This window comes from Megalops cyprinoides, chromosome 1, assembly GCF_013368585.1.
Source record: "Megalops cyprinoides isolate fMegCyp1 chromosome 1, fMegCyp1.pri, whole genome shotgun sequence".
NCBI lineage: Eukaryota > Metazoa > Chordata > Actinopteri > Elopiformes > Megalopidae > Megalops > Megalops cyprinoides.
The window spans coordinates 30,522,066-30,542,172 of NC_050583.1; the positions used below are offsets into that span (position 1 = coordinate 30,522,066).

Here is a 20,107-nt window from a genome sequence, read left to right on the forward strand (position 1 = left end):
GGTGAGAAATCTAACATGTCTAATATTAGTGCCATTCAAATGCTCCCAAAAAATAAAGAGCCCAATTAAAGGCGTGATTAAACGCAACAATTTGATCTATACGCAAAATGTGGGAATAGGGTAGAAGAATACACAACTAATTCAATGAGTTTGCAGCAAGACATAGCGCGCTTTCACTTCACCGTCTGAGCCACGAGTTCTGGTGTAATTCGTCCACGCCCAGCTCTGCTTCTGCACTGACGTTCTTAACTATCAGAAGTTAGTCCTGCGCAGGTGACCAACCTGGCCAGTCTACGATAGATCTGATGTCAGTGACTTGTTATTATTTTTTTTTTACTTTAATTTCTTAAATAATTTTTCACGAAAATGGAGGCATTGCGTCGTTGACTCTCGAAAGTTGTCTTCGTAACAGGTAAAACATATAGGCTACCAATGTAGGAAGTCGAAGCAAAAGTTGAAGACAAAGTTACTTTCATTTGATCGCCGTATAACTGATAAAACCCCCGGTCTCATGCACGGGTTCCTTTCAGTACTTTTCTGGTCGTATTGATAAGTTTGCAGCTAAACAAATAATTTGAAACTGATTACCACCATTGAAAATTATGCACTGCTGTGTGTCTAGGATACATTGCTTGTGCATTATGTTCTTTTAAGAAAATATACGTAATTTTACCAACTGCCACTGCAAGGTACAGGCCATTGTTTGATTTAATGGTTGGCTACGTACTGCGTAAATTGTGTTTATAGTGTTTATACTGTACATATCCATTTGAATTTTTGATTTTGTGTGTGTGTCTCCTCATGGAGAGGAACACTTGATGCAAGTGGACAATAGCAATATTTAGTGAAACGTATGTTACGGATGTTATGTTTATGTTACGTCTGTATGTAGATTTGGGAATTTATTTTTGAGCACATTACAATGAGGAATTTGCATTTTCCATCTGAACAGCATAAAGGCTTAATACAAACTCAGAGTTAGGAGTTTCAAGATCATCCTTGTGTTGAGTCTACAATGCTGTTAATGCTGTTAATCCAGTTTGAGTTAGCAGATTTGTACCATGAATTTATTGTCTGATTTTCTCAATTTGGTTGTGTTGAAAAGGGCTGTGCTTTGTGCCAAGGAAGCTGTTACATTGTTCTGGGGGTTTTCTTACCCCCGATCATAAAGTTCCCTTTCTGCTGTCAGACTGGAGACAGTCTGGCTTGCTTAGTTCAAGTTCCGGTTGGTTTTCCATTTTTAGCTCTATTTTTTGTTGCACTGACCCTTGTTGGGTAAGCTGACTAGCATTATTACTGTTGGTCTACTCACAACTGAGCTGTTGGTGGGGTTGGAAAGCAGCGTTCCAAGAATGGATAAACGTAACGGGCTAGCAACTAGAGGGACTTCATAAACCTTATGTGTAAAGTGGGTCAGGAAGGGGCACAGGCACTGTAGGACCTTATATTTAATCTAAAGTATTTAAAAAAATAACTGCCCAATGGAGTTACAGATGTACCACTTTAAGTTTTTGTGCCTCCTGATGCTGCCTCTGTGGCTCCATGTAGATAAGCTGATGAATATTCATTGATGTTGCAGTTTGTCTATTTTTTTCCATAAGAGGGAGTAAATATCCATTTTCCCCAAAGGAGATGAGTAGCCTATGTATTGAGTAGGAGGCAGCCTCCCAATCCAAGTGAGCAAATGAAGGAGTCCATACTTCACTCAGCATGATGCAAATGCAGTACTGTATATACTTGCAGATAGAGGGGAGGCGTGTTTTTGGAAGTGAATTTTGGATACACTGCTACCATCATTTCAATGATTTGGCAGAAGTGATAGCCTTTAGAAACCATAATGCTGAAATGATAATGCTCAGTGTTGGTTGATACAGTTAAAAAAATCTTAAAGTAAGTGTGTTTTTAATGCTGCACAATTTTAAATTGCACCGTTTGCAACCATGATCTTCCCCATTAGTGTCAAGTGGTGTTTGAAACTGAGAGACAGCAGACAGATAACTTAAATCAGTCTGCTGGAAATCACATAATCATCCTAGTAATTTTGATCAATAATTGGTATAAACAATTTTGATTAATTTGGCCTAACATTGTAGTTTTGGGGTCAATATATATTGACAGCTGTATAATAATAATTACAACTTTTATTTATAATTATTATTTTTTCTATTTGTATGATTCTTCATAATTCTTGTGTACATTCTAAGCTGTGGGGGTTAACCCCCCTGCTCACTACTTCGCAGAATGAGGAGGCAGTGGCTGTTTGGCTGTTTGTATCTACCTCATCCACTTGTGATGTCCTTAGTCAGTGCATACAGTATGAGCTATTGACATAGGGATTGCAGCGGAGTGGGGCTAGATTGTACTAACTGGCCTTCATTCACACCACTCATTGTCACTATAGTATAGTATGACTAAAGGAATGGTGTATAAATTATGTACCAATTAACTGCCTAAAACCCTCTTAAAATAACTCCATGAAATGTGCCCCCCCCCCCCCCCCCCCCAAAGGATCTGGTACACTAGTGAATAGTGTAGTTACCAAACAACAACAAATTTTCAAAACATTACATTACATTGTACATAGCTCTTATCCAGAGCCTCTACTAAAACTTGTCACAATTTAATTATTAGACCCCCCCTCATGGCAATTTCGTTCCACACATGCATTCAAGTTTTCAGTTAGCTACCTTGTAGGGGTCTGATCTCCATGTTTTCTCTGTGCACAACACGTCTGCAGCATGTGATTAAAACTTGATTTCATTCAGGATACAGTTGATTGGCTCATAGGATTAGCCTTCTAGCCAAAGATAATTAATTTTTGTTATTTGATTTGACTGAACTGTTAACAGAATACTGAGTTGGCATCTCCCTGGTATAAATTGTTGGTGGGAGAAATGCACTGTTAGAGGTGTTTTTGTATTAGTAACAAGATTTAAATGATAGTTCAACATATTTTTGTTAATGTCTGCCCTTTGAAAAGAAAATAATAAAAAGTAGCAGTTATTGACTTAATCGCTGTGGACCCCAGTGAAATACAAATTATTGTCAATGAATAAACTTATTTCCCTGTCTGTATTACTAGGCTGTTTTTTTTTGGGGGGGGGACCTAATAGAAGGAAGGAAATACCTAACAGATATGTTTCCCTCTGTGCTATTGTTAGAACAAACTTCCTAAATTCTGCATTAGATAACAAAGAACTAACAGCAGATATTTGCAAAGTGATACCACATCCAGTTCATCACTGAATAAATAACAGCATTGTCGTCCCAAGTCATTGAGAGCTCTGCTGGAACAAACACTAGCAAATATGATGTGTTCCCATGATAAGGATTGGGAAATACTCCCATAAAGATTGATGGATACCTTCAAAACCAAATTTTGAGTGGCCTGTTACTCTTAAACACGACCTTAGATTAGATGCAGGTGTCTCGATCTGGGCACACGGCGCTATTTGGTTTCATTATGTTCTAAAGCTGCAGTTAAAGGCCCTGACCTTTAATATAACTAAATGTGCTCCTTGATATTCCCATTATTATGGAGAACAGTGCCTAGAATTACAGTTACCTGTTCTGTTAATGTATACACAAAAATGGAATCAGACAAATGTGGGGTGGTGCTGAGACTTAAATATATGTCATTACCAAGGTCATACTCAGAAGGTCATAGGGCTTCAACAGACAACAGAGACAGACAGGATCATGAACATGAAACCCATCCCTGTCTGTGTGCTGTGCCACATATTTATTCATACCCCTGACTAAACAAGAAAGAAATTATATAACAGGAAAATAATTGTTTTAATGTAAAACATCATACTGTATTCTTAATAGCAATGCATAGAGCAAATTCAGATTAATCATAAATAATGAAAACATGAGCGTCACATTTATTCACACCCTTAAGCAATTTTTAAAACAAAATCTGACAAAATAAACATACACCAATCTGCTTATTTGACGTTCAGTGGTAGTGCCTGGGACTATATATAGCTGTCCAAAGGCTTCCTGTTTCCCTGTGGTGTAAAAAGAGGTAGCACACGCTACGTAGTCATCAGCAGCAAGTAATATGGTTGACTGAAGAGTTCTCTGAAGAGAGCAAGAAAATTGTTGTTGATCTCCATAACTTTAAGGATGGCTGTTAAGGAATTCACTAAAAGTGGAACTTTCCACTATAGTATCAATTAGTAAGAAATTTAAGGCTACTGGAACAGTGGCAATGCTGCCAGGAAGATAGTACGTGTCTATGTTGCCATCATGGGCTGAGAGTGGTTCTGGAGGCAGTAATTGTAAAGGCAACATATAGAGATCTCCTAAACAAGCTGGCATCTACAGGTTACAAAATGGCAAAAAAAAATCCATTTGAGGTTGCATGAATGTAATGTATTTTTCATACATGGCTGGATTGCAAGGAAGAAGCCACTTCAGAAGGCAAGGCAACTACATCTGAATGACAGTTGGAATTAGAGGTGGGGTTAGTTCCATTTCATGTCAGTCACTTAAAGAAATGAATGGAAATTAATTTAATTAATTAAAATTCTTAATAGACAATTCATTAATTGCATTTCAGTTCATTGTCTGAATTAACTGAATTGAAATGTAATTGATCCCAACTCTGATTAGAAGCATGTCTCAATGGCTGTCTGAAATTAAAAGGGACCATGCTTGTTAGTTTTATTCTTTGGCATCAAAGGGCGTATCTTATGTTGAGACAGAACTCATGTCTACTGTAAAATATTTGGAGGTTATTTAATTTTGGAGTTATTTTGCATCTGTAGGTCTTGGAGCCCTTTTTAAAATAGCGGAAGTTATGAACTCCAATATGTATCGCAAAATTTCGGCCATTCTGGTTCCCATTGCAAAGAAGCTCAAACTTGTCTGACATTGGCATCATAATGATCCAATGTATTCATCCAAATCTACAAAGAAATGGTTAACTGAGCACAAAGACTCATTCTTAGCTGATCATCTCAATCTCCAGACCTTAATTTAACTGATTATTTGTGGTTTGAACTCAATAAGGAGATTCCCAAACAAAAAGCTGAATTTGAAGGAACTAGACTAATTCTGCCAGGGAGAATGGTCCCACTCAAGGGAATATCAAGTGGCTCAGTTTGCAAGGCATCATTTTGAGTGCAGACTGAGTCCTGTGGCAGGCGTTCAAAACAAGCTGTGTGACCTTATGGCAACCACAACGACAGAGAAAACAGGCTTCATTGTGGGCTATGGTTGCTTGTCTACTCAATGTTTCGTCCAGATTAATTGCTTGCTGGAAAGCAGTCTGCTTGAATAGTGTAGGCTAATTACCCAACTAAAGAATGAATAAACCGTTGTAACTGTAAATAATAATAGTTTTATTACAATATTAATTTTATTCCCTTCCAATGTTATGGCAATAATGAGAGACCTATGAAGAATCACTTAAAATAGACAATTTGAGCAACAAACTCTTCAACATGAAACCCTATGTGGATGAATGAGTTACTGGGACAGGTAGGATAACAGTGTAAAATACCTCATTGCAGTACCATAGCAGCCAGTCATGTTTATTAATGTAGATTAGGGGTTGTGGGAAATGCAGTGAAAGCAGCAATCATGCTGTGCTTGGACACTTTGGCTCCAGTTAATGTTTCATCTCCATAATCTGTTGAGAATGACAATGCTGATACTGTCAGTGTTTGCATTTTAAAGTTCGATGCAATGTTTTTAATGGGCAATATAAATGGGATAAAAATTGTCACAGAGATCCATGACCTGGCCATAACAGTTTTTGAAGAATTTACTGAAATAGAGCATGTCTGAACACAGGACAGCAGTAAATGATGATCCTAAGGAAATATTATGATAATGGGTTCTAATCACATTGGCAAAATATGTTGACAATGTATTAGACTAATAGTGTGGATGGCCTCTCATCATGAAAAATAAAATATTTGCTGAAGTGGCTTTGTGGACTTGGTGAGACTGCAAACTGCAGTGAATGTAAAGACATCAATGCTCAATGGAATGTTTAGCTGCTTTTTAACAAGACAGTAAAGCTTTACAATCTTTGCAATAATGAAAACTTGTCTTGGTTTCAAGGTCTCCGCTCTTAATGTGTAACCGCATCCATAGATTACAGTGTTTGTATCCTTGTGACCCTTTAGATATCCAGGGCCACTGAGGGTCATCCAGTCTAATAAGTGAGATCTGAATCCCCAAAAGCATGAGATGAAAAGTAATTTTTTTTAAGCAGACAGTGACAAAAGCCTTACACGGTGCACCCTATTTCATAACCAATGAGGAGGTCTATGGTCACATTTGACAGGGTTTGCAGGCTTTGTGACACACCCAAGCCTTGCAGAAGAAACCTTCCATGCGCATTATTTTTTCTGTATGATATTCCATTTATTCTGGGTGTAAACTTAATCTCTAGTTAATATAAATTGAATCAGAATCAGTAGAAATGGGAGGGAAATGGATGTATACAGAAGAGTTGCTTAGTTTTGTTCACAGTGCTTTGAAATTACCGAACAATATATATGGACCATTTATAAAACAATTTACAAAATAATACAGGACATATACTTAATTGTGGATGCATTCCATGTGGAAATAGGTTCATCATGAGGGTCAATGGTCAGATGAATGTGACTGACCAAACCATCAATCATTGCTGTAGCTCACTATTATGTGAGCAAAACCGAGAACAGTACTTCTATCTGCTATTGGTACCATAATGGGACTCATCTCATTTTGGCAGGAAGAGCTGGAGCATGATAATTGTTCTTAAAAATCCACATTAAGCATAGTAATCTGTATCTGGTGCTATGCGTTTACGATGGTGACAGAAATACAAACAAAAGTCTTTAGATGATATACCCTGTGTTTATCTTTTCTTGCTGTAGAGTAGCAATACAACAGACCACATAAAAAGTAGTGCAAAGCTGTGGGTAACCTTATAATCCAAGGGCTTCATTGAATGAAATCAGTTTGTAGCACTTCAGCACAAATAACAAGCTATGGTCGGAATAAAACTGGCAACCTCTGTTAGAACAAAACACAGCAATTTCCTTGTTCACAATTTTTCTTCCCATCTTCCCCTGTTGTCCATGAAAACCAATTGCATTGGTTAATATTAATGTAACAATGTAAACCAATACCAAAATGATCCTTACAGTATGTATTATAGTGTTCACAGTAGTTTTACATCGGCTCACATTTTGTTAGTAGACAGATTTAAAATAGGACTGTGTGATTCTAACAGGCAATTAATTGTGAATAGAGTCGTTTAATGCTTTGCTGTTGTTTTTAATTAAGTGAATGTGATTGACTCATGTTAAAACAGGTCACACTGATATTCCCAGTTATTATTTCACAAGGTGAGAACTATGAGAAATCAAGTGGCTTGATACTTGGCTATACTGTTGTTTTAATTCAGGCCCGTAGGTACTGTATGTGAAATTTGTGTTAGCACTGAATCTACACACTGAATGTATGATGTACTGTATGAATGTACAGTACTAGAATGAGAATGTTTCTTTTTATCCAACTGGCTATACAGGATATAAATAAAAAAATATGACAGTTCACCTATGATTAGTAAGAAGAGTAAGCTTTACCTCTGTTACAGTATCAGCTGAATTTGATGTTTTTGTTATGGATTCACACAAAGCTTTTATGCACAAGTCGGAATGTGGGTTTCAGTGCAATACTATCACATATTTAGAGGAAAATATATACTGGTTTATTGTAATATGGTAAATTTACTGCATACAGTATCCTTTTTATGCAAAGCAATGCAGGTACAGCCAAATAAGTATGCATCAAATCTGACAAATGAAATAATAATGTAAATTGTAAGCATATACCTAAATATTTGCATAAACATATGCATACCCATACCTACATTATATTAATGTGCTCATAGCCCATGTCATAGTGTTGGAATGGTGACACACAGTAATTCATTAGAGCAATGTTAGCTTGTATCATGCAAGATCAAACATCTTAGTATGTAAGTCTCACTTTCAAAAGCATTTGCCAATGTGTACTCAAAATGAAGTGGTTTTTGATTCTAAGAGTCACTTTTCACCTTAAAAATTTTAAAACTGTCCTATAGCAAATGGAAAACATTTCTGTGATAGATACAGAAAACAAAGAGAAATGCAGTCCATCTAAATACCAACTGCACCTAACACTTTCACATTGAAAAACTAGATACCTGGCTGCATTGTGTGTGTGTTTGCATAGATGGTGATCAATGTAGCACAGAAGCATTTTTAGAACAAGGATGCGGATTGGGGAAGATGTTTGTATGAAATTTGCTGCTTGCAGTCCGTAAAGTCCAAGTCTTGTGAAATTGTCAGTTCTTGTTAACACATTGAGTTTTGTACTCAGTTTTGGAAAGTACATTGACTAAATACAGGAACTGCGGGTACAAAGGATATCTTTTGCAAGCTCTTGACAGTTTATTGACAGTTTCCTATCTATTTGTAAACACACCGGGCCTTGCCAATCATGCCAGAGCCATGCAGGTGTTTCTAAAGCAAAAGCAGAATGATTTTAGCTGTGTCTCTGAGACTCCTGTACCTATACTATTGTGTCGGCTTGATAAATAGTAAATACACAATGGCACATAATTAATAGTGTAAAGTGGTTTGTTTAGTGAGATTAAGGAACAGAAAAAACAGAATGATTTTCTCCTGAACGTGTTGAGTAATCAGTCAGGAATATGCGTGTTGGTGTAATAAACTATTTGCAGACTTAAAGTGATTTTACTGCACTGCTTACCATGTAGATAAACATGGAAAGAACGGGAGGTAGATCGACCAGGTCTTGCGGTTGCCAGACGACTTCAGTTTTGACAAGAAGGTAGGTGTGCGATAAGAGGACGTGTCTGTGCAAGAATGAGAAGTGTGCAATTACGGGCAAATAACAATAATGTTGTTTGTGAGTTTTGAGAAATGAAGAGGGAAGTGCATGCCCCTCCTCCTGTGGTGCTAAATATAGCGAGCACAGCTGTGATAATGGTAGCAGGGGCTCTTCCGTTTCCCTCCTACCCATCTCTCTGCACACAGTCTCTCAGGTAATCAAAATCAAAATTCTGGCCTTCAGAAAAACCAGCCAAGTGTCTTCAAGAGAGGGGAGCTAGAGGAGCTCATCGGAAAGTCCGCAAGCCCCCTTCAGAAACAAACCTCTGAGCTGGAGCTCAGTTGACATACCCAACAGATCAGTCATTACTTAAAGGATTCTGAAGTACAGTGTAATAGTATTCAGTTATTGGCTGAACAGTATTCAAATATAGTATGTTGGTATCCACTGATTTTTAATTTTGTTTGGCTGTAAACAGCCCTTAATGGTCTTTGTAGAAAAGCTGTAGTAGTCTCAGAGGAGGAGGATGGCCTGTTTGTGCCCTCTGTACCATAATGCAAATGCCAAAACACTAAATCCTCCAGAGGTCCAGGTGACCCTGAACTTCAACAAAGCTCTGTTTGTTAACGCAGAAGGCACCCTGTATTGGTTTACCGCTGTTGCATGTTGGCTCTCATTCGCTGTAGCCATATTATAGAACAATGTGTCCCCTGTGCAATGCATTTGATGAAGACAAGTCTTTTTGCTAATCCCTCTCCCCCTCACATAATGTAGCCTTCACGATCCTTTGAACTGTTTGCCAGTGATATGTCAAACCTTTCAACCTGTCTCCTAACTAGCATGCTCAACATACCACAAAATGGATGCATGGAGAATTTTTCAAAAATAAGATCAAGCATGGTATATTTGTGTCTTTCTACACTGTGTTTTTTTTAATAAAGCAAATGGTGTGTGTGTTGTGAAGGCGGGATACTGTCAAATGGATCAACAGGCAGTTATGACTATATTTTGTTGTATAACCTTCTAACTGTCCTAGTGAAGGGGATTTGTAGAGAGACGTATTGCGTATGGTTAGTGCAGAAGTTAAATGTGGCAGCAGGGGAAGTGTCTCTGAAAGGACTCCAGACATAACAAGCCCTCTTTTTTGTGACAGCTGGCTGTGACATTAAGTGTTCAGTTTTCACATTGGCTCCTCAGATGTGTTATTTTTATTTTTTTAATTTCATACTATCATATTTCATACTATCACAGGGTAAGTTGGTTATCACCCTTCGTATCTGTGATTCTGCAGAAGCTGAAGCATGAAATGTGTTAGCACCACCTCTTCCTGTTCCTGTATAAGTGTAATATGGCTGTCCTACCCCCTCCTACAGCCCCTCTCAGAAATAATCCTGCTCCATCCACTCAAATTCGAGTGAAATGTACCCAGTGGATTTAGGTGTATAAATGCAGAGACTTCTGTAAATATTGTAAACATCTATCTATAATTTGTTGTATATTTTTAATTAATATATGCCATATACCTGTATGATCCAAGCCAGTTCAGTTCATTAATAAAAACTTCATTTTTCATTAATGAACTAGAGTGAATATTTCTTTCTAATACTATACACACGTTTTTTAAAATTAATTCCAGCCTCAATTGGAAACATTTTGTGTAGAATATTGTGAATGTTTTGAGCCTTAAAGTCATGCTACCTAAAATAATTGTTTAAAATTAAGGCCAGATTGCTATTGTATTACAGGAACTTCCTCTTTCTATGTGTGCTTATTGTCTGCAGATGACAAGGGTTTGAATGGGTTTGAACTTTTCAGTCATAGTTTTATTTATAGTGTTATTTACATATCAACTTTTAAAAGACAGTACACTAACTCTCTCACCTGATAGAAAAGTTAAAAAAAAAACCACCCCTTGTCCCTCTGTTGCCATGTACATGTATAATATATAATAGTTACACACTAAAAAATACAGATACCAGATTTCTCACCTTTTACTTCATCAGCACAATTTCGGAGGAAAAGTGCAGCTGTGTTAGAGCTGTTATAATGAGAATGGACGTTGGATGTTGCAGGTTAGAGAGATGAAGTGGAGCATTCTTCACCGTGTTTTCATAGGGCTGATCTTCAATCATCCTTTACAGTGAAGGAAACGCAAATCATATTCTGTGTCTCACAATTAAAAGAAGATTATCTAAGCTAAACACTTTGTTTCCTATTGATGTGACATGAAATAATCCTAGGAGCAGTATTGGCTTCAGGACCTAATCTCCTACACCGAAACAATTGAAAATTACTTTTTTGTCATTAAAAATTGATTGCTTGAAATGAAATTGTAAAATTGACACTCTTTTTCATTTGTTTATTTATTTAAGAAGGATTTATTGGGAGGATACTGTGAGACAAACTGTACTTGAGACAAATAGAGTATGTAATTGATAACAGATTATTAACATACATTGCAGTATGACTAACTTTAAAAAATGAAGACATGGAATCAGAATTAATTGTCATGTGTTACTTTCTGTTGTACCTGAGTAGACATTTTTGGGGCATTCTTGTGAATGTAAAGCTCCAGTGACAGCTTAAAGAATTTTTTTTGTTGTATCTGGTTGATGAATCAGTTTAGGACATTTTAGAAACTGTGGTTTCAAGCAGGCTCCTGACAGGTTTACATAACGTGTATTGCTACAGATTGTTCAGAATTCTGTGAAATACACTTTAATGAAGGAAAGTTTGTTCCCATTTTACATTAAGTGGCCCTAATACCTCAGTGTCTTCACAGTACTCACATAATAACTAATTTATACAAAAATATTGTGGTTATGACACAAGTGTAAGTACAGAAGTCACAATTAAATCTGACAAGTCTAAATACTGTGTATCAATATTTTATCAAAGATGTTGCATAGTCCTGAGATACCTTAGCATTTATATGAATATTTCATTGAGCTACAGTACATGATTTAGTCTTACATTAGAGCTTGTAAGGGTTTATGACATACCCCCAAAATTATGCTGCAAATTTGGGTGGCAGCGTAGAGGGTGCTTGACATGGGACTGAAGGGGAGTGTGCTTATGGCCACTCTGTTCCTGGACAGGATAGCTAAAACCCCTAAAGGGCTCTAGGGACCAGTTTCACCAGCTGGAAGTAGGCTTGGCAGAGTATGCTAACACTCATGTTCTCCTTCATGTTATTTAGCAATCATTTACAGCTGTGGGAGCTCTTGTGCACATGCTTAGTAACAAGACCAGAGAGAATCTAAAAAGACCCAAGCAAAATCTTTAATGCCTCAGAACTGTATGATAGGTTTCACTTCAATGAACAAGACCCTTATGAACTCTCACTTCACTCATTATATGGTGTCAAACAGGAGCAGTGCACTATTGACTGCATTGCAGAGCTTAATTACACTTAAACTTTGCATGGGGATCCACTTGGGGATGTGTCTCAAGTGACTCCCCATTTTGACAAATGACATGTCAGGCTTGGTCAGGAAGGCTCCCATGAACATTCAGTTTCCTTTAATACCCACCAAAAAGAGCAAACTATATAGACAAGTACAGGCACCCTAGTGTCATCAATGGTAAATGGACTACATTTATATAGCGCTTTTCCACTCATACTCAAAATGCTTTGCAGTTATATGCCTCACATCTACCCACCAGTGGCAGAGGCTGCCATACAAGGTACCAGCTGGTTTCTGGGAGCAGTTTGGGGTTCAGTGTCTTGCTCAAGGACACTGACATTCTGCCAGGAGGAGCCAGATTTGAACCAGGGACCTTCCAAACCCCCGTTGACTGCTCTACCTCCTGAGCCACTGTTGCCCCTGACAGTGTGTGTTGACGCACTCAATGCATTTGAGTGTACTCATGTGTAGTTGTGCACAACTTTGCTCAATAGGGCATTTTTACATGAATAATAAGGGAGTCCATTTTATCTATGTCCAGGGTGGTTTACAACCCAAGTACTGCATAACACATTTTCTAGATATGCTGGGCCTTTCTAATGTCTTTCAGAAGGATAACCATCTGAACAGGTCAGTGTAGGGGGACGTTGACTACCAGTTAAAGTTGTTGCTAATAAATTGCACCCGCAGCTGTAAGACAGCAAGTTTTCATTTTTATGCTATCAGTTGTGTTATGGAATATTCAAAAAGTGTTTCATATGTTTGGACAGGTCAAGTGGGAACTTTATTGACTTTTTTCAAAATTTCAAAATTTTGTTGCAGTCAAATCTATGTACAAGCTCACAGATTGAGATGACCTCTTGTAAAATTCAAGGCCACCCACTACAAAAAGTGTTCTACTCTAAATAATAAATAAATATATAACAAGAAAGCAAACTCTGGCTGAATAACAATTATGATGCTAATGCATTATTTAATATTGTTTAATAACATAAACAAGTTCAGTTTTTCATTGGCTTTTATGCTTTGTAACTCAAAGAGAGGCCACACCCGGAGGTGGCAAAATGTGTTCAATATTATTACCCAAATCACAGCAAATAAGGTGCCAGCAGCAATTCAGGGTATTTAATAAAGAAAACAGGGCAAGATAAGGCAAAACAGGGAAATCCAAAAGGCTGGTCTGGTCTAGATTATAGGTCAAAGCACAATCTAGATTCTCAGCCAAACAAGATCATGCACAAAACTATCCTAAATATACAGTGAACTTTTCTACTCCATACTTCCACTTCCATAGTAGACGTAGGTGCAAGGGCTCCCTTTTATCTGATGCTGACGAACCTAAATCTCCATAATGTGCGCCCAGTGAGGAAGGCGTGGTGTGAGCTGCAAAGGGGGCGGAGCCACTGGTTGGGGAAGAAAGGCAAAAATACAGGCATGGCCTGCTTGAAACAAAAGATTATTAACAGGCAGCATTGAATTAGAGAGGAAAGGCTTTATACACCAAAAGATTAACATGAAAATGAGAGAAATAGACAGTTAAGGTCTTTGTGATCAGGTTCAATATGATTTGCTTTCTGGATTATTTTAAAGCATGTTTTGGATTGCTGAACATGAATGTACAATTATCTTTAAAAATATACATTAAACCTTTTTGAGGGGAGTGTTGCATTTCAGATTTTGACTAGATATAGGTATTTTAATTGTGTTTTATGACTGGCCTAAACATTTATTTCAGAAATCCCTGCTATGAACTAATCAAGATGTATTCATTGTAGTTCTGTACCATCTCTCATTAGTCACGTAAATGACTTTGGTTCACATGTTACTTCAAAGGTAATGTGACAGTAATCCTGATTGGCCTGAGCACATTCACACCTTTGGCTAACTCATTAAAGAGTGTTGTATGTGCTATTGCTGTTTCAACACCAACATTGACACAGAAAGGCTTTTTTGATGACAGCATTTCCTCATGCTGTCTGTACTTGAAAGCTGCACCTGAGAAGGTTCTCTGCTCTATGAAATTAGGTTTAATTGTAGCAGAGAGCAGGAACCTTGGCCTAAGTGTCTTCATAAATCATTTTGGATATTAGGTGTAGAGTTAGGTTCAGAGGAATGAATGGCGTTTTCGTACCCCCTGACATTGTTTAAACACTGACCTGGTTTTCGCTGGCCCAGTCTTGCTTAATACCGCAGACTAATGCCACAAAGTATGGTGTAATTGCTGGCTGTTCCCCTCCTTGAAAGCTTATTTTAAATGACTAACTAACAAGTAAACATGTTTAGAGATGTTTAGTACCTTCACAAAATGCAACTATTCCTAGCTTGTGGGAGTTTACATCGATATATAAATAAACATTGTGTGTCTGTATACAGTACATATATTAACAAACAGGCATCTCATAATTACTGTACTGGATGTCTCATATTTGTTAATGTGTTCAATGTGCAATGTACTTTGCACGTGTATGCTCTCGGTATTGCATGCCTCATTTTGGGTGAGACAACTCATTGCCACTGCGCTATTTCACTTTCACACAAAAACAGCTCTTGCCTGTTTCTCTGAAGTTACACAGACAGAGTGAGGCAGGAGCTGATTGGCTGGAAACATATTGTTGGTCTGTGGTTGTTCTATAATCAGATCAGGCCGAAAGAGCACGTGGTTGTAGCTTCCGTTTGCTCAGCCCTGCCATGCTCCAGTGAAACTCGACTTGCAGCCCTGTGGAAAGAGAAACGTGGCCGTCGCTGGGGCGGTAGACCACCCCAGGCAGATGAAATACTCTGACCCACATTAACACAGTTTCACTCAAAGGTCTTCCACTCAAGGCCCATAAAACCTCGCACACCACAAGTTACAAGGGAAAGTGTTTTGTTCAGATATATCCAGCAACATGGAATGCTCATTCCTTGACCTCCTCTTGAAACCTCAGCAATGATTTCAAGTAGCAGCTAAATGTGGCCGATATAGGATAAAAGACAACTGCAAGTTAATGCATTGAAAAATTTACAGAAATTAGCTGAAGGTGCTGATAGGGCAATAACCTAAGGGTCTTTTGTGTGATTCGGCAGTATAAATTTCATGCTGCAATTATCTGATGTCAGTGTTTGATTCACTACAGACATGGCTCTCTAGTGTGATTAGTTTATTTTTTGTGTAACTCGGGACCTGATGTCAATAACGGGACAGCTGACAGCTGGGAAAGAGGGTGTTTTTTTCCCTTTAGCATTTCCTGTGATTTAGCAGGAATGGGAAGAGAATGCGGAAATTCAATCCAATATATTTGCACATTTCTCAATTTGTAAAACACAAAGAAGAAATTTTCATATTTTTTTGTGCCCTCCACTGCCTGCCACTGAAACAGTGCAAGTGTACACTGTCATATTTAATGTGTACAGATTCCTTTGCCATCTCATTGGCATTTCTGCAAGGCAGCGTATGAAAGGCAGAGGCAGACATATATTAATGAAATGATGAGAAACGATGATGTAAAGACAGCTTTTTTGGTCAAAATAAGAGAGGAGCTGTTTATAGAGGCGGCAGAGTGAAAGGCAGTGAGTGTGTGGGCGCACTTGTGTCCTGCACAGGGTACGCTATAGGGAACACTGTCAAACTGCCTCTTCACGCTTGTTGTTATTTTGGATGAGGTGTCTTCTCATCTCTGAAAGGAAAATTCTGTTCACTTTGTTTCTTGTCACGTCTCTGTTCGGATCAAGGATTATGCTGTTGCCGTTGTATTTTTTTCACTCCATCAAAACCAAAAAGTTCTAGATGGCTTTGATTTCAGCTTTCCTTCCAGTTGTTTGGATTAGTCATACTTTCAGAGCCTGGTTATAAACCATTGCCCTTGGGAGCTCTACAATGTCTTAAGAAAGTGCGTAAGTTACATTGATTTAGCAAGAAACATACAATATATAAAATACGTTACATAAAATATTATTTTTATGTTTGAATTAAGTTTTACTTAGTAAAAATGATCTACTATAATGCTTGTGACATTTTGTATATTTGCATTTTGAAAAAAACAAAACAAAACAAAACATTTCTTGCCTTGATAATGTCTACAAGACTTCCCTCTTAAGATACATTTTTACATATTTTAGATACATATATTATCCAAAATTAGAGAATTAGAGAGAGGGTGACAGATCATTTGATTTCTGCATGTTGTACAGCTTAAAGTCATCACGCTGTGCTTACTACCTTATACCCATGAGCCAGTAGTCTTTTACTACGTGCCACTGACTTTTGTTTTGGGACTTTAAAGCCCACACAGCAGGTCCACAGGTGCACTTGGCCCTAAAGTTCCTACAGTTGCTGCTTACTTTTCTTACATAATACCTTTAGGGCTTTTGCATTACATGCCATCAGAAGGCCTGTTTATAGCCTGAGACCATCAAATTGGGCTTGGAGATATATCTATTTGCATTCATAAAAGGTGATGCATGTGGGGGCTGGCGGAAAGTCAGGCCCCAGGAACTTCCTGGTATGGTGTATTGTCACCCCCTCCAAGTTCTGCCTAACGTGAGGCTGTACATACACATTTACTCTCTCCACTGGCTTCATATCCTAAATCACCTCAGTGTCATTGTATTGGGTTGAAGGTTTGCAAACAGGATATGACTGACTGCAGTCAAAGCACAAACTCAGATTCTTTCCCCTTTGTGCCATCAGGAACACTGAAAGGGCAAATGCCTCCCCGTGAACAGTCTGCCTCATGTTTGTTATCAGATTCATGACAGTAAAGCAGAGGAGAACACAGTGGCAGATGAAAGTCTCATGCAAAGGTCTGTGTTGGGACCCAAGGTCTTATCAGATGTAATTTAATTTGCAAAGCTGTGTTAAGTAAAAATGAAACAATGCAGACATTGTGCTGGCAGAGGTGAACCACCTCCTGTGGCATTATGTTGCTTTCAGCCATTGAGGTGAAAACTATGCAAAGCATTTCTTTTGTTATTGCTCCTTCTCTGCCACACTATGTGTACCATGTGTACCTTTTCCTGTGTACCACGCAGTACGTTGTATACTGTACCTATAGGTGCTACAAGCAGGAGGAAAAATCTATGTGATAGGCATCCTGGTATTTCTCCTAGGTTTCTTATGTTTCTAAAGTGGGTTTTTTTCTGGAAATTCTCTTGTTTTCTCAACTCCTTTTTAAATTTTCAGGAAATTCTATTTTGCACAGTACCTGCTCATACTCTGCAAAACAAAAAAGAAAAAAATACCAAAGCCACAATGTATCACATCAATCACTAGAGGGGCAGTGAAGTTGAAGGACGGGGAAAAATAGAAAAGTGACAATGACATAATATACACCTGAAGCGTGGAATGACTCAACAGGGACTTGAGGTGCCTGTCAAATCAAAGCATGTTGAAAGGATGGTTCACCTGGAAAGATAACTAAATATGTGATGCAAGACCTGTTGGTGCCTCCATTTAAGTTTAATAATACATAAAATCATTATTATTATTTTTCTCAGAGGAGACTGCTTGTATAATTTACAGATGGTACGTGCTTTTCCACAGAATGGCCAAGTGTTAGTGGTTGACAAATCTGGGCCCAAGTTAGGTTGTGGTCTCTGTATTTTAAGTAGGAATTTTAATATCCATGAAATACTAATTGTTGTAATCATAAGACATTTTTGTTAGATTATTTTAATTTGTCTGTTGGACTTTGTCTGTTGAAGAGGCATAGAAATCTGTAGTAAATTGGCCTATGCAAAAACGCATTGTAGTCGATATTTTTTTAGACGACATTAATTGCTAGAGGTCCACACTGTGTTACTTATTTGTTCAGGTTAGGAATTCTTCATTGTTTATAGAATCTATTCTGGGTCAGTGCAAAAGAAGGTACAATGCTAGGTAAATGCAGAAATCTGGGTCAGACATTGTTTGTCCTTCACACTTGGCACTCAACTTATATTGCTAGATCATGAAAGAAGAGAAAGCAAAGTCTTCTTTTCATATAATCCGTAATCCAATACATGTCTCTATCAAAGGGTGTTTGCTGATGGCCAGCTACCATTCTGCAAATACAATTGGGAGAGGCAATTCAGGCAGATTTCCTTGCCTGATATTCTGGGCACCTACAGTATTGTCAACCGAATTTGTATTAGCATTGGTGTTGAGAGTCAAGGACTTGCAGCAATGGAATGCTTCAGCAGGGGCAGAATTTTCGATGTACATGTACCTGGGATCTGATGTCTTTTATTGCGACAGTCTTTGATTGTGTTGTACTAAGCCTGTGCGCATTTGCCTGCGGTTCACCTTTCAGCATCACGTGGTGGTGCACTTGTTCGGGTGTTTCCTGCTCATGTTTTCAATGTCATCTGCAGATCTGAAAGCAAAAAAAAAAAAAAAAGATAAAAAGTCCATTGCTTGGTGATTCCTTCAAGCCTGCTTGTTCACTTGATTCTGAAATGCAGCCATGTGTCTGCTCTGGCCGCCCACCGGCCGTAAACTTTAGTCAATGCACGCGCAGAGCAGATCCGGTGGCAGCAATCTTGTAATACATCAGTGCTGCTGGGAGATTCCTCGCTGCCCCCTTCTCTTGAGGCCACGATGCCCCAATGTGTCTCTGTCTCTGACAAACACGAGCGTACCCTCGCTAGAGTGTGAAAAAAGACGTGTGTGTGTGGTGGGATGGGAAGTTACTCGGTACTCTGCAGCAGCCGAGCATGAGGCCGTCTCTTCTGCCGGCAGGCTGGAGCAGCCTCGCGAGATGGAGAGCGGGGGCTCGGACACGATGAAGGATGACGATGAGGTGCTGTGGGAGAACGTGGAGAGCAACCGTAACATCCTCAGCCGCTACATCAACCCCAACAAGCTGACCCCGTACCTGCGCCAGTGCAAGGTCATCGACGAGCAGGACGAGGATGAGGTGCTGCACTCGCACATGCTGGTGTCCAAGGTCAACCGAGCAGGTAGCGGCACACCTCGCGAGGACGCTGTATTGGCGTGTGTTCTTGTGTGTGTGTGTGTGTGTGTGTGTGTGTGTGTACATATAAGCTGACCAGTGACAGAGAAAAAAACAATAAATGCACCACGGAATGTAAAAATGCAAATTCAGGCAGAGAAAACATTTCATGCAAATCACACCATCAATCAGTTACTCAGTCACCCCATCCTTGGCTGTGTTTTTCCAGTTGTGTATGATGAATAGAAGCTTTTAAAGCCCTGTCTGAGCTGCTGCTGCTCTGTGTGCTGCTCGTGATTTCAGCTTCGGTGTCTGTTTCTCCGTGCGAAGCGTGCACGTGTGTCCAACAGCAAGCAAAATGACAGTGGCAATGCCGCTCTGTGTCCTCCCTCAGAGGAATTAGCCGAAACTGACATCTAATTTGGTTCAAAAGATTACAAACACTCTATATTTACTTGGTTGGACTATCAACAAATGCAATTAGCTAATGTTGTAGCAATATGTCAAGCTTCCAGACTGATGATCTATGAGAAAGCTGGTCGCCAGCTGTCATCTTTTTGGCACTGCAATACAAAGGGTTTGTCAGACTTTCTGTAGAAGGTCCCTTGAATAATTCTAGCTGCATGTACTCCAATCTATGTAAATGTTCCCAGGCCATCTCAAGACACCAAAGGATCTCAGCCATGTCCTGTCACAATAGGCTCGGTATCATGTCAAGAAGGTGATATTTAATAAGGGCCATTGCTATTCACCTAGCTAATTGCAATATGAATTATTTCAACATTAGTAGTAAGCTAGTTTTATATTTATTTATTTATTTATTTATCCTTTATTTTACCAGGTAAGTCTCATTGAGATTAAAAATGTCATTTTCAAGACAGGACTGGCCAAAGAATAGCAGCATATGAAATTTCAGACAATGACATGACACCCATTTCA

At 38.7% G+C, this 20,107-nt stretch overlaps 1 protein-coding gene across 2 annotated transcripts in view; it reads left to right on the forward strand.

Moving 5' to 3' along the window:
• The first annotated feature begins 284 nt into the window (after nucleotides 1-284).
• LOC118779232 (caspase recruitment domain-containing protein 11-like) overlaps nucleotides 285-20,107 on the forward strand; it is a 41,240-nt gene continuing 21,417 nt past the window's right edge. For both annotated transcript variants that reach the window (XM_036531222.1, XM_036531230.1), the window contains exons 1-2: nucleotides 285-412; nucleotides 18,955-19,175. In XM_036531222.1, coding sequence (XP_036387115.1) covers nucleotides 18,974-19,175 — 202 coding nt within the window. In that variant the 5' untranslated portion in view covers nucleotides 285-412; nucleotides 18,955-18,973. The remainder of the gene's footprint in view (nucleotides 413-18,954; nucleotides 19,176-20,107) is intronic.